Below are 16,082 nucleotides of genomic sequence, written 5' to 3' on the forward strand. Positions count from 1 at the left end.
GACAGATCCTGACAGGCAAACAGCACAGAGCTGTCAATTATTAATACGCTTCTCATGAAAACAAAGGTGTTCTTACCTTATAGTGTATCATACACTATTTAATAGGGTGGCTGGTGTTTTACCAAGGGACAAACTCAAGGTATATAAGTAATTGTAGCTGCCTTCAAGAAAACGCCAACAAGCCTGACAAGCTGGGGTTAGAAGAAAAGAAAAGATCCTGCTCTGATGTTTAACTTACAGTTATATTATCATGCCTTGTGTTTAAAGAGGTTTCAGAATTTTACATACGGAAACATTCCCCTATCACTGAGATGTAGCAGTATCACAATAGCAACGTCAGTGACACATCTTCAGGGTGAATGGAAGGAAATGCATTAGTGAAAATTAAAACTGGAGGGTAAGGAAGCAACATTGTCCAAGACAACAAGGTTAATTGCTCTATTGAGCAAAACTGCTCTTTTGAGCAAAAAGCGCTACATGCAGTCAGGACCTACCAGTAAGTTACACTATTTTAACTACACCAAAAATGTAACTGTGTAGCACTGGAGCAGAAACAGGAAGGACAATAAGCTCTATTAGTGTAATGATTTGCATTCAGAGATGGATTTACAGCGTATTCAGCAGCGCTGCCTCACTTTCCCACTTGCAAACTCCCATCTAGCATGACATGCAATCCTGATTGAAGCACGTATGAAATCAAAACACTTAAAAGTCATTATTCTGAGAAAAAGTCAGGAACAGAATAATGCAAGATTTACATCTTACAGTCTAAGCATCATGCCAAGCTTTTTCCTTTGCTATGCTTTTCATACTGTTTTTCTTTCTCTCACAAACCCATTCCTACCAGTTTCTGTCATGTGTGACAATACATGAGCACATGCTGCAGTCTTTCCCTAAAACAGGGCTCTTCTGGGGGATGCTACTTGGGATAATATTTCTCAATGAGGTCCCCTGTTTTCACAAGGCTGGTATGAACTTAGGTCTTCCTGAAATCTCCATCTCTGTCAAACTTGGTTGAAAGCCATGGTTTCAAAACAGCAGAGACAGCAGACACAGATTGTAGTAAGCCTTTTTTCCTTAGGAAGTGAGGTTAAGCATCCCGTTTAGATTTAACAGAGCATTTAATCTAAAATGAGAAAGCAAACACACAGATTTGTCCCAAAAAATTAGTAGCACAAATTACTGCCAACTTGACTATTTCTCCTCTGATCTCTGCCTAGTAAACCCTTTCTGTAGCCAGGGTGTTATAAGCAGTAACATGCCTTATACCCTGCTGAGATGCCAGAAACAGAACTATGAGCAGTGACATGTCCTTTTGCCTACAGCCAATTTTCCTCCGTTCAGAAAAGGGACTTTCTTGAGAGCTCATATAAGTCATTCCATTAGGTTGGAGTATTTTGGTCCTGCTTAGCCCATATTGCAACCAGTTTCAGTAAAGAACCACACCGGCAATGCCCCTCTTAAACAGAAAATGGCCACAAACACGGATACACAAATTACTCAGCAACTTACAACAGCATCTTTGCACCTGGTAGGAGTACTCTACACAATGCAGTTTTATTAAAAAACACAACCTCCCTTTTTACTTTGCACATGTACAGCTCGCTTGTACCCCTTCCCATTCCTGGTCTCTGCATAGCAGATAATTTAACCATGCAAAAACCACTTATTTTTCATCAGGAATATTTAGACAGAATGTTTAAAGAATAATACATTTTAAGGCAGGTATATCCAGGGAGTTCACCTCAGAGTTACAGAAAAACACCTTCATGCCATGCAGTCATCACACTGCATCCAATTTCCTGCCTGTTTAAGGACACAGTCATGTGAGACTGCCAACTCTGGAAACTGAAATCCTTTTCATCCATGGGAAGGTACAGTCCAACAGCTCTTTCTCACTGTGGTCATGGCACACATGGGTTAAGACTGAAGATGTCCAGTCTTCTCGAGTTTTGTTTTCTCTCAGAGCCTGTCTGGAGCATCACTTGGGCAACCTGTGCTTTGGGGAGAGGCTCTTTTACAGAGAGAGCGATAAAGAAGCTATAGTAGAAAACTTTGACCTTGGGAAAGTAAACTCTGCTATGACAGACACTACTAGATTGGAGACTGTTTGTTCTTAGTTCCCCGAGGATATCACATCACCTGCCCTACATTTTGATTTCTTTTCTTTAATTGGTAATGCCAGGTTGTGTTTGAGAAATACAGATCAAATATTGTTATGCATTTAACATATTGTGGGCATTGCAGGCACCAGAGAGGATAAATGCACTTCAGCCTGCGCAGTGTCCTGCTCCACTTTCTTATTGTTACTGCATTTATTTAATATCTCATATCTGTAACCTCACGAGGCACATGCAACAAAGCTGGAACAAGAAAAATAGAAGGGTAGGAAGCTTCCTATAGTACCAGGCTCATACAAACTTTGCTTGTGCTGCTAGTCAGGCTATACTACGCAAAAGAAACAATATGCAAGAGCGCAATGCACTGTAGGATTCACTAGGAACAGAAGAAACCAAACACTCCCACAAACAGGGTCTTTGAAACAGCCATAACATCGTGCCTGTCCAAGGTGACCGCCCAGTTACCCACGCCACATCAGTGATGCAGATGACATCCTACACACTGTCATCTCCTAGGAGATCCCAGTCCGGATTCCTTGACAGGTAAGCAGGGTGCCCCAAATAGATATAATTTGCAATCCCTGTCCTGCTGTCTCTGGAGAGCTTAAAGATCCTCCTGCAGACTATGTGACAGAGCTGTCAGCTAAAAAAGCAGATGGAACAGACAAGCTGGTAAATGCTTCCGCACCTCCCAGGGCACTTCCAAACAGACAGGGACACGTCAGTAGCCTTCCCAACCCTACAGGTTCCAGTTCCAGCGTTTCCTACGCTCTGAGCTGCCAAAAGCCTAAAACACAGAGTCCCAGTACCTCACAGATGGCAAACATATTTCACACGGGAGACTCCACATACAGCCTCCTAGATAGCCAGAGTATTGTAACTAAGGCAGCTACAGCCCCTCTCCACTTGCACATTATGACTGCAGTTGTACAGTAGATACCTTCATGTTTACAGCTGAATAAGGGGCACAAAGGTTGCTACATGCAATGAATCTTGATGTATTGGCCACAAAGGAAGAAAGTCCTTATCATTCAGTCAGCATTTTCCTTTGTCTTCAGCTCCACAGGTTGCAGGATAAATAAATTCCTAGCTACATTGTCTGGTTAACAGTGCCATGTAGGGAGAAAAAAAAAAAGTCATTTTCATGGCAGAATAAGAACATGCATTTGCAAATCCAGCCATATTATCAGAAATTCTACCGGTTCACATAGGAAACAATGTAAAAAGACAAATTGCTATCGTTATCTGTGGCACCCTTCAGTCAATATAATAGCAGTAATACACTGAACCCATCAGTTTTCAGCAGGATGAAAGAGAAATCCCAGGTAAGATTGCCACTGAATGAGCAGACATCCACAAATTCAGGTAAACTCCATCATTTTTCTGATAAAAAACCTAAACATTTAGAATTCAACAGATCCAAACTAAAACACGTTGATGGTAAGTGTACATTTGCTCAGGGGGAACACAGTACTACAGAGGGGAGAGCTCTGCTCTGCCAAACCTCTCACCTTCCCGCTTGTTCCAATTGATGCAGAATTGCTCGTACCTAAAAAAAATTTTTTCTAAAATGAATACAAATGAAGGAAATGTGAGTCACTCAGGAGACAAGAACTTCCTCCTCTTCCAGATTTACGTGGATCAGAGATGTGGTAATGACACCCAAAATAGATTTCTTACACGCTGGAATATGAGGCAGCTTTCCCTAAGAAAGCTGAGACCCGAGGCACTGAACTGAATGAAAAGCACAGATCCTTGCAGACTTTGCACTTCGGGTTCAGAAAGGCATAGTGTGACGGAGCTGGCAATACTTGCCTGTGCCTTTGTTTCCCCATCCTAAATCAACAGTATCTAACTCTGCGATGTCATCGTCATCAACCGAGAAAGTTCTACATTCTGGGCTGACAGAATGTTGCTAGTGCCGGCAACCTCAGTTGTAGCTCTTCGTTTCCTGTGGTTGCACGCAATGATGAGTCTTGTGCGCAACGATGTTCCTCATGAGCCATAAGCTAAGACTCTGAGTGAGGGCCTGCAAGCTCTCTTTACTGCCCTAAACTCTTGTGACATGTTGTTGTGCATCACTGCATGTTGTGCTACATACTAATGCTTTCACTGTGGTTCTTATATGAAAGATTTATTATGACAGTAGAGTTTGCGATAGCAATCCGCAAGCAGACTTGAACTCCCTTGGAATAAAAAACTATTACATAAAATGCAATATGCTTATGTAATTCTTGCTTTGGCTCTCTTCAGCTACTTCAGCTAGTAATTAGCCTGAGGGTGGGAAACTCAGTCAGAGATTTCTCTTCTGCTTTGCCCTTACCTTCGTGCCTGTTCTCATATCTCCTGGCAGCTTTACACAATTTTCTCTACTTTGTCTTCTCCAGCTGTTACTAGAAAGTGTATTAGCATTTTGCCAGTACAACACCTTTCTCTACTCTCTTTCAGGTAGCATCCCGCTTCAAATCTTTGAGTTAGTATCATACTCACTTTTCTGCAACACAGTGATCCTATAGAAGAAGATCCTCTGAAGTACAGAGCTCGGATCTCATTTGTGATATGGTATTCTATTCTTTGTAGAAAAGGATAGTACCAATTTTTAAAAGGTTTATCTTATGCCCATGGGTAGCAATGAAAGGGCTCTTATTTACTTTAGTAGCTCTCACTTTCGTACTTACATCAGCTTTCTGCAGTTTGATTACTAGATATGAACACAGTAGACTATTTACATGTTGTATTTAACTGATAAACTATTCAGCTTGTTAGTACTATGACTTTACAGAAAAATCTCATATAAATCCCTTCATAAGACTGGTAATCTGCGTAATTCGGTGACAGTAGAAACTCATGCTAGTGTAACAATAATATCTGTCCCACGCATGTCTTACACAGAAGCTGATTAGTGACTATGGAGCTACAGCATAAACCAAAGGTCACCAAGTTTTTCATTGAAGTAAAGATATGCCATCCTCAAGGATATTAAAAAATTACTGCCTCGAAGAGCCTTTACAATAATAAATTAATAGAAAGAACTATTTGCTTGCTGATACCAAGACTCATTGTGCCACAAGATGCATGCTTTTCACATCACGCCTTTCTAAAGAAAGTTGCTGATGGCAGAATTCAAATGAAGTATGCACTGCTACTCTTTGGGCTTGTGCAGTCACTCCTCGAACTCCAAAGAGTCTCATAAGTTTCACTGCTTGCCTAACTCTTTGCCAGGGTAACACCATTCATGAATTTTACTTGAAAGTGCTGGAATTTTTCTGTGCAGTAGTGTAGAATAAGGGAATTTACTAATAGTTCACAGAATGAAGAAGTGTAACAGATTCACTAACTTGGGTTTAAAGAATATTGACTTCCCCTCATTTGGATCATCTTTTCAATCCTTGAGCACAAATAGAAAGTCTCTATAGATAGAAAGTGATCCTCTTTCTGATGCAGACCATTTTCTGGCAGACATTCAATAACGTAGAGCTGTACGGAAAACCTAGACTAATAGGAATACAAAAGTACTAGATAGTTACACTTGTATAAGTTTCATTCAAACTAGTACATCTCATTTCTGAGTTCACAATGAGTTTGGACTACTGCTCTGCTACACCTGTACTGTTACTGGTATCTCTGCACAGCACTGCACTATGCCACTTGATTACATCCCAACAGTAGCAGGGTGCCAATGAGTGTATTCTCAGTAAGCATTCACTGATCTCTTCCTAGAAGGAGCAGGTCCTTTTGGCCACCAAGATGATACATGTTTATGAACAATATTAAGTTAGGAAAAGCTGAAAAAATGGAAATAAGCAAACAGTTTCACAAGCACTTACCAGCAGTATGTCTGTCACAACAGCCCAGTTTACAGATAAAAATAATTCTCCAAATGCAATAAAAATCTGCCAAAAAAGAAGAAAGCAGTGACTGCACACACTACATTGACATTTTCAGTGCAAAGACAACAGCAGACTCAGTGACTATGTTTGTCTATATAAGAATTGCTGTACATACCCATCTCTACAAATTAAACATCTGCTCTGTCTATGCTTGTAAACACTATCTTCACCTTAAACGGGGGGAAAAGGAACCAGAGAAGGTATATGAATTGCTCTGCATCACAAATCCTCGGCAGAAGAGCCAAAATAGGAATCATGAGATCACCCTCCCAGATAAACTGTAATTTCAGTTGGAATGGGATGCAAATGTCAACTGCCCAATCTAAGAAAAGGAAGGCAAGAGCCTGTGAAGGGAAACCTCCCAGCAGACATTTAAAGAGTGCTCAAAGCTCTCCCTTTGCTCAGCTTTCCAAATGAAACCAACGGCACACCTCTGTGCAAGCACAAGTACTCTTAATGGCGCCTTCAAAGAAGCAACTTCCAAAGTGAAATGGACTCCTAGAGATGGGCAGCCTGGAAACCTTGGTGCCCTGTGGGAATTCCTTAATTCACCACAGATGGAGACCCAACCATCAGGAAAAGGGGGTAGGGCTCCCAACAGTTCCTACACCTGTGGTCTGAGAAAAGATTAACCCTTCCATCTGCTCTTAGACATAGATCTGAGCAGGCTGTACAGACTAATCAATACCTGAAGAAAGCATTAAAGCTATCCTATTAAGCTGGAGTAGTTCCAAAAGGCAGAATCTATTTAGCTACACAGGCCACAAAGTCACATGGCACCTTGGAAACACCCTAGATACACCACTATAGCAACAGGCTATATAGCCAGCATCTTTTTGGTAGGGCCTTTATCATAATCTTGTATCTGGCTGATGAAAATGTAATCCTCAGAAGAGTCACAGTGGCAAACTAACGGACATTTTCAGAAGGGTAGTATTGATTCTCCCAATGAGATGAACCAGACCTACTAAATCACTGCATCTTCTGGTTATACCTACCTCATCTCCTGTTTGCCTGTTCTGTTCATGTGTATGTGAGTACAGACCTTTATCCAGATATCTTTTCCTCCAAAATGCTTCATACAAGTTTTTTCTAGTTTCAGCTTTATCTATTCCTCCACCCATAATTACTTTTCATTCAGTTTTACAGCAAGTATTAGTTTCACATAGATCTTGTCTATGTCTTAGCTTTTGGATTTATGCATCCCACTGGATACCTATCAAAGTCCTTCCACTCATTTGACCTTGGCTGACCTTGCCCTTGCAAGGGACAGCATGCAATCATTCTTCTTCAATTCCAGGAGTGTAGCAATAATAGCCTATAGGCTACCGAAATGTTTCTGCACACCAGTCTTATCTGGAGACCAAGTGACACACACTTGCATTACAGAACTTTGAGCCAAACACAAAATGAAACATGTTTGTTTCATGGGTAGTGATATCACACAGTTCAGCTTATTGCCAAGCCACCTTGCAATAAGCACCAACAACATCAAATCTTGCAAGCCACTAGAAAATATTAGCCCTTCGCCATCTTATCTCAAGGTAATACTCTCTGATTTCTCTTGGAAGATCCACATTCATCAAGGACCTTGCATTTTTTCTTTTTTTTTCTGATTCCATACAAAGAAACTTTAAATGTGCCATTGCTTAATTCAGAATTGCAGCTATAGAGTGGTCAAAGCAGTACTGCAGTATTCCCAGGAGAATTATAAGCAAGTGCTGAAGCACAGTTGAATCCTGCTATACAGCAATAATGGCATGAACTTTATTTATGTTAATGTTGTCACCTGTGCCATAGGTAGCAATGCATTGTGCAGGTTAAAGTGAAACAGGAAAGAGACAAAGAACAAAGAGATTTATTGAAATCCTGGCTGATATTTTAAATCTGACAAGATGCAAATACAGTGGTTAGAGCCGAAGGTTCTGAAGAGTCACAGACTGTTTCTAGATACCGCCAATGGAATACAAGACTACATGTCTTTACAGACCAAGAGGGATTAATTTATCTCCCTTGCAGGGAACTTATGATGCTTGGTATGTGTAAAGTGTTGTTTCTGGTTTTCCTTTTTCTTCATGACTTATCCAAGTTATTTAATATCCACAAACCTCTAAGAACAAGAGTGCCTGGTGCTGAGAAAAGAATGTCAAAGTCATCTTTAGGAAACAAGGTATGTTCAAAGCCCAGAAAGTTCCAAGAATGGGAATTAATGAAAAGCTATCCATGATTTAAAAAAAAAATATGATACACTGTGGCCAAGGCCTCATACTGCAGAAAGTAATTATGTCATACAGAACTGTCTTAGCATTAGAGACACAACTTTGTTAGCTTTTTTTCCCCTAAGGTCTTGCACAGATTGCAGTTGTAGACTCACTAGAAAAATTTAACACAGACTTTTTCAGAAGGTAATACATCAATCTACAAATTGTGTCAGTATTCTGTTCTGATCTCCTAAGTGCACCCAGGAAAGATAGATTGAAACATATTTTGTTGCTGTCACCTTCTCCAGGACCCCCAACTTTTTCAACAGACTGAACCCTTAGAGCTAATATGCTCTCCAAAGGATGCAACCAAAATAACATCCTGAATTTGAAGAGGATTTTGTATTGTAGATTACATTCATACCTAAAGCCAGTATGAAGAGAATAGAGAATTAGACTGTAATCAATGTCAGTGCCAAACATACTTCCTGTTTTCAAATGGTCACATTTCTAGGCAAAAAAGAAGGTAGTCAGCATGACTGGACCTTATCTGATCAACCGCTTCTGTCTTTTCAAGAAGAACCACACCAGGAAGGTGTGTCAGAGACAAGAGCTACAGAATGTTTCCCTCAAAGGCAAGTTGCAGGGCAAGACTGTATCCTGATGCAATACTACCATTAAAGATGAGTCTGTTTACACATGTTATCCCGACACTAAATATAGCCCAGGGTTTCCAGCCAGAGGGTTTAGTTATGACTTTCCAAAGTACCTGCTGCACTGCAGAGAGCACACATCTTTCATCTTCTTTGGGAGAGAGGAACAGATATGGACAGAGCCCTCCTCTGAGACAACACAGCCTGATTATTTTTCTCTATCTTTTCAAAAATAGACTTTGAAACCAAGAAGTATGGATCCAAAAAGAGGAGAGGGATCTCATGACATTTCAGTTCAGCTACCCGACAGAGACCTTGGAAGTCCTGCAATATTTCCATGCTAACTTCAGAATGCTTCTTGGGCTTTGAAACATTTCTTCCAGCCTTGGCCATAGCTGATGAAATCTAACTCATTGTTCCCTTTCTTTATCCACTCAGACAGTGGAAAGCACCATACAGAAACTACAGTATTTTCCAAGTTGATGCATACACTTTATTTTGCCTCAGTAGATGCCACACAGTGAAGTGATGGAGACAGGTTTGCTAACATCAGTGTGCCTGAGTAAACAGTGACTGGAAAGCCAGCTTCCTGCTAGTGTCCTACACAAATGAAAGATTTGCTTCAGTGGGACCTTCAAATTAGATGCACCAGCTGGCACGCCACTCCAGTTCTCACACTCATGTGACTAGTGTCAGATCTTGTTTGGAAAGAGAAGAGAGGCCCGGCTGGTGCCAGAGAAGGCAACAGTTAGGCAGCTGTAGTGGCAAAAATATTAGAAGAAACAGGTGCCTAGATTACAGTTTATTACTACTACACACTGTTGATATTACATGCTGGAACACCTGAATCAAGGAAATCAAACAAAAGATGACATTCCTGGTTAAAAGACCAGCTGGTCTGCTCTTGGGAAAGAAAAAGATTACAGTTGTCCATATCCCACTTCTGAATTTCCTCTCAAATAACATACCGCTCAAAAACAGAATGCTGTTTGCAGGGCAAAAAGCATTTTAAACAAATTTCAATTTACCAGCCCTAATAAAAGGTATATTTTGGAAAAGGGAAAACCAAAACTGATATACTGATTGACTCGTCTAACACATACTGCTAAATGAAACAGGTAGTTGAGACTGTGGGCTACACCTTTAATGACAAAAAAGGACAGAAGAACCCACTCAGAGCAGGACTACGTGGGAATAAGATGCAGACAAAGAAAATGGCTAATTCTTTTGGTGCTTAGATCCCAGCTATTGAAACTAAAAATAATTTTGAATTTCACATTTTGCTTTGTGTGCATATACACACAAACACACATACAAATCCATTAGCTTTTTGCTTTTGATGGAAAGGCATTTTTCCACAGGAATACACGTTCCTGAGGAGTCAAAAGGAAAATCTCTTTGAATAAGCACTATTCTTAGAAGCAAAAATGCTGCAAAAATACCCTTTGGAAGAGAAGTGTGGATTACTATAATTATCTTTACTTGGATCCTATTATTTATGTTAATTGTGGTAATGGTGGCTATGGAGTCACAGGGAAAAAGCTTGGAGGCTTTCCCCCAGTGTTACCAGATAATAGTTAAAATAAGGTTTACACTCAGTTCCTTTTCACAGGGAGCTTTTGGAGCTGTTCATTATTCCTAGTAAGTTTCTGTTTTTTTCTTTACTGAGAACAGAATTTAAGTGATTTACACTGCAGGTTGCATCGCCAAAAGCTTGACTTTGAAGATCAGCTAGTGATTTGGGGCATTGAAGGTGACGGCTAAATTATTCTTAGCAAGAACTGTGCATAGTGTACAGTCCCAAGAACACCAATCTTTAAGTATTCAGGGAGCAAAAAGAAATACGAATACTAAATTAGTCACATTTAGAAGTCACAGCATTAAAAATTAACATAAGACTGAGACTTCTTTTAACTACACTTTTGGATAGGGAAACTCCAGCTTCCTGCAGCTAACTACACAGGCTTACTATCATCTTCTTCAGTGTGTAGGCAGACTCCATAGGTCCCGAGTCCCAATTTATAATGCTCACTGATTGCCTGCCCTCTTTACTGGGCCAAGTAATGCACATCAGAGCCCTCACAGGAGAGACCGCAGCTGCAGGCAGCATTAGAGCCACACGCGCAGTGCTCAGCTTGCCAGCTACCTTATCACAAGTCACTGAAAACGCTTAATGGTCTGGACGAACGCAGAGAATTCTGCAAAACCATCCCTCCTCCTCCCTCTTCCCTATCTCCCCACTAATCCAGAAGACATTTTGCTAATGATAAATAGATTAACACTTACAAAAGTGAAAAGGATGTTCGTCTGCGCCACAATCAGAGCTATGTAGAGGTTCAGGGCAGAAAGGAACATGCTAACAGCACAGATCAGCGGATCAGCTTTATTGTTAATCTTCCTTAATCTTCTTGCAACTTCTGCCCCAGCAATGACACCCAAGATTCCTGTCCCAATGGTGATGCCTCCAAATATTAAGCTGGTGACAAAGCAAAGGATTCATTTAGTTTCAGTTCTGTATTTCATCCCACACAAAATGGAGGAATCCTTACTGGGTAACTTGAATTTGACTCCACTTGATCCAGCCCTCCCCTTCCTTCTAAATGGATTTAATCCCAAGCCTCAATTGCAGCTATGCCTCTGCTGCTGACGCTCTGTCCTGTGAAGCAGATATTTTCCCATCTACGCAGCAAGTGTTATGCACCCAGCTTCAAGGAGGAGTCTTCTCAGTACAACCTGGCTTGGACATCCAGTGATTTAGAAGAATTCCAGTCATGTTGGTTAACTTAGGAACCAATCTACTCAATCATCCCTAAAACACAGATGGAACAACTCTGTGTCACAATCTGCTGTCTTGGAAGAGAACCTTTTGCAAGGAATCATATACATCGAAACTATTATAACCCTCCAGTTAGCACAGCTCAAATGAATCACTTCTCGACCTATGGGAAACAGCTACCCCTTCCCCAAACAGCTGAAAGAATACTGAATAGTGAACCGGGGGAGTTCTGCATAGCATTTTCTGAATGCAGAATTTCAAATGCCACCCAGCTTTGTGTGCTGCAAATGCAGTTGTGTTCCCCAGGAATGGTGAGTTCAGGTTTTTAAAAAGTATGTGTTCTAATTGCCGAGAAAATTTAGCTTCCAGAGGGACTTCCACATATGCTTTTTCCTGTGTCCCAAAGGTAATCCTAATGACAAAGCAAGTCTCTTGAAACAAGACCAGTGGTGCCACTGACTGTTTAATGCATCATAATTCTCCTGAGGCAAACGGGTACAGAAGCATAATGTCCTGAGCACAAGCGCTTCTAAATATTTCAGAGTGCTACGTGGTAAGTTCTGTACGTTTTCCTAAGCTTTCTCTGCTGGCAAAGCAAAATAACCAGCTAGGATATGATCAGTTCTTTAAATTGCAGTGCATCTACCTTTTCATTTCCTCCATTAGGAAGAACTCAATTAATAATTCTACAAGAATAAAAAAATAACTGCTATACATGATAACCAACTTTAGGCATATTTGTACTCTGCCTGTAGGTTTTTCTACATTCTAAGCCATCACTCACTATAGCTTGCTAGTGACAATATGGGTCAAACAGGCAGAATAACTACTTTACACATTTGTCTGGGAGAAGCAAGTTCCAAGGTGACATTAGTTTATCTAAGCATTCAAGGAATTGTGCTTAGAAGATTCACATGCTATAAACTGCAGTTGAAATGAAGCTACTGCTGGGAGAAAAAGGAACAGCCAAGACTCAATTAGAGCACAGTATAACTGGCAGGGAGAACAACAGTCTAGTCCTAGGGAAGGTTACTATGGGACCTTCTAGGATCTGAGAACACCCAGGTGTCTGTCGCATCTGTTCAAAGGGGTCTGCACAAAGACTGCAATACCAGCTTCACAGTACCTATTTATCTACCTTGAAAGGATTGAGACCTGACTCAGCTCTGGCGCCATTTGAATTTGTGTTTCCAGGGAGTCTAAGTGACACAGCCCTAATCCTTAAACAAAGCCTGCAACTGCTGAACAACCACAGGGGATAACATCCTTAAAGCATCCCTGGGTAAATCTGGGAATGTGCAGCTTAGATCTCCTAGCACTGTCAGTTACGGGTCTGACATAGCTGTTTATATTACACTTTTTTTCTGTCCCTCTGGAACAGCAGTCTAAAACCAGCCTTATGCTGCCTCTGGCACTAGCTTATGCCATGGTTATTTTTAAAGCGTCCTGTAAGACGCAGTACATGAGGTTAAACTATCAGGTGCTCCCTTTTACTTCCCTGAAGACCATGTCTGCTCTAGCAACACTACTGTAGAATAATAATTCAGAAGTTGGCTTAGAAAACAAGACATAGGCTAACACCTTAAGCTTAAAAATGGAAGTTTTAAAAATGTATCTGAAGGTTCAGCATTCCGTCCCTCCCTACCCTGAGCCAAACTCTTGAGTTCACTCACCTTCTCAGCAGCATTCACAAATAAATAATATGCCAGTGATGGCATCCATGGAAGGACAATTGCATTTACTGTTTAGGGACCTGTGGAGGACTTTTCAATATACTTTCCATTAGGTGAAAATCGGACAGTTCCGCTCAGACTACGCTTAAGTCTATATTGGAAATGGACCAGATGGACCAGGGGAAAATGTGTACATTTAAGGCCTTCCTGCAGTGGCCATCTCCTATCAGTCTAGCCATCTGATTACCGTACAACTCAGAAACCACTTCAGAGCTGACTTGTTTACTCCCTTGGGAAAAAGCGAAAGCACCCAGGTACCAGAGGGCACATGCAAGGTATAATTACTGCTTTTCCCTTGAATTCTCTCTATCTGGAAAGAGAGTATAATAAGCAGTTAGTTCTTGGAAATACAACAGAAAAACAGGTACTGTAACCAGGACTGGGATACCTCCAGAAGAAGTATATGCACATTTGCATGGAGACCACTTGTCAGGGGTCAGCACATGGAGAAGTATCCCAGTGCTTGCCAGTGCTGAGGGTAGCTATGAAGACTCAGGGCGAGCACTGAACACCTTTTCCTACCCTAGACAAAACATTCTAAGGAAAATAATTCTCTCCCAAGCAGGGGTAAGGAGGTTTCCAAAGAGTCACACTGTGATTACATCAAATCCTTCTCCTATGGTAAATTACTCTTGCCCATCTGACAACTGATACTTTATCTGTGTATCACAGTTGTTCTGGACAGTCTGTAAGAGCAAGCTCTACTGGCAGAGTTACTCGCAAGAACAAATTATCTAATTTTGATATAGCGATACGATAAATCTGATACCATCAGATTTATCAGCTTGCTTCACACTGGGCGTTACAATGACCTGGCCAACACGGCAGTAGCTTTAAAACAAGGCTAACAGGATCACAATGCGAAGGTTACAAACAACAGGCTCTAAGCATGCTTAAGTGTATATTTAAGGATCTCGAGCTTGGAAGTCCATAGACAACTGAAGCCTCCTTTCTAAAGCTGCTCTTTTCCTTGCTGGTGTTCTTGTCACTGCTTCTTTCTACTTTACTTAAAGAGGGCTAGCAGTGGTCTTCCAGTTAACTGAGTGACTAAACACAAAGAGTAACTGTTAGTCTCAAAGTGCCTCAGCATACCTCAAAGTGATTTAGTTTAACATTCACCCCCATTTGCTTTCACAAGAAGTGTCCCCAGTCACATCCTACCCTCTGTCTTTGGAAGCAAACTCCGTGTTTCCATGTGTGTTTCCACAGTTGCGCACACCTCACCTGTTAGACGAACTGCATGATTCTTGGAGGCATGGTGATACAATGCCCTGGACAACCTGAGCCCTGTAAAGAAACAGCGGTACCCACAGGCCCAGGGCTCCAGTAACAAAGGCCATAGCAGTCAGACCCAGTGAGGACCAGACAAAACTCCAACTGAAAGTCACAAGAAAAAAATTAGAGCAATTTGAAAGAACGGGGTACAGGGAGAAGGAGAAAGCCTACCTGCAATATCCAGGATTTCAAACAATAACAAAACTATCCTTTCAGAGGTCGTATAATCAGAGTGCACTGATTCGAATTTTGATGAGGCTATATCTATGAGCTTGGACAGTAAAGTAGTACTTAGAGTTAAGGGTGTGACCTACTGATTTCATATTACACCCCATTCCTGGTCTTTTGCAGATTTCATTGTCAACTTTTGTTAAGACAATTGTTGTGGATTTTTTGATAAAGGAACTACAACAACAGAGAGCGGGCAAGAATTTAATGGCTTGGCAGCTAAATTAAAGTGTTCAACGCGCAAGTCTAAATGCCTCAGGCTGGTTTTTAAGTTGTTTGTGTAACCAATATATATGAAAGTAACTTCTGGGTCTTTCAAACTCTTAACATGCAGTGGCTATTAAAATAGACTCTCAGTCTGAAGAGAGAGCTTTCAGACAAAAGGAGAAATACTTTTTTTTAAATGCCCGGTTCCCGCCTCCTCACTGCCCTCTACCAGGAGATCAACTTTTTACTGGTCTCCTTCTAGCTAATAGCTTATAGAAAGTCTCCTTTGAACTTAATTCTTCATCTCTTAAAGATATGGGCTCCTGCACTTGATTAAAAGGGGGACAACCCGACTTTCAGCAATATGTCCTTACCCTTTGGGAACTGGTTGCTAAAGGAAAAGAAAGTGAAAATCTACTATTACCACACTGTTGGAAGTTGTAAGGAACATCTGTGTAAGAAAACAACTTTGATATTAGTCGTGTTTTTGCAATAGTAGGCAGGTTCCTTTTTGATTCACCTCGGACTGCTATTGCCTAGAAACTGTGAAAGTCCTTATTTGGATCTCTTATGTACTTAACTGTTCTGGACGCAAATAAAAACTTGGATGCAAATCCAACCTACCAGTTAGAAAACCCTGGATCCTCCTGGAGGAGCAAACTCCAAAGAAAAGCAAGAGGGGGCTTGTCTTTGACCAGGATCCCTGGGAAAGCAGCTTGCAAGTGCAGGCTGTGTGGAGCAGGGGCTGGTACAGGTGCACAGCGGCACCTGCTGTTGTCAAACCTGATGCATCTCTTCGTCCTGCCTCTGGCAGGGCTTCCGCTGCCAGACAAAATGAGTGAGAAATCTGCTGCAAACAGTATCTGACTTTGTCCTGCAGGTCAGCTGATGTTGACTTTAATTTCTGAGAGGTTATAAGCAAGAGGTCATCTGCCACCTACAGGTTAGTTGGTTACAATACACGTACAATTACTTTAGAAACCATACGGGGGTCTTGCA

The 16,082-nt window shown here is 41.2% G+C and overlaps 1 protein-coding gene across 4 annotated transcripts in view; it reads right to left on the reverse strand.

The window, feature by feature from the left end:
• Nucleotides 1-16,082, reverse strand: part of LOC104146199 (SPNS lysolipid transporter 3, sphingosine-1-phosphate (putative)) — a 31,336-nt gene that overhangs the window by 6,859 nt on the left and 8,395 nt on the right. For 3 of the 4 annotated variants that reach the window (XM_068909980.1, XM_068909983.1, XM_009678140.2), the window contains 3 exons: nucleotides 14,598-14,750; nucleotides 11,151-11,340; nucleotides 5,948-6,013 (listed from right to left, as the gene is read on the reverse strand). In XM_068909980.1, coding sequence (XP_068766081.1) covers nucleotides 5,948-6,013; nucleotides 11,151-11,340; nucleotides 14,598-14,750 — 409 coding nt within the window. The remainder of the gene's footprint in view (nucleotides 1-5,947; nucleotides 6,014-11,150; nucleotides 11,341-14,597; nucleotides 14,751-16,082) is intronic. The other variant, XM_068909982.1, reaches the window with a different exon arrangement.

Source organism: Struthio camelus, chromosome 16 (assembly GCF_040807025.1).
Source record: "Struthio camelus isolate bStrCam1 chromosome 16, bStrCam1.hap1, whole genome shotgun sequence".
Lineage (NCBI taxonomy): Eukaryota > Metazoa > Chordata > Aves > Struthioniformes > Struthionidae > Struthio > Struthio camelus.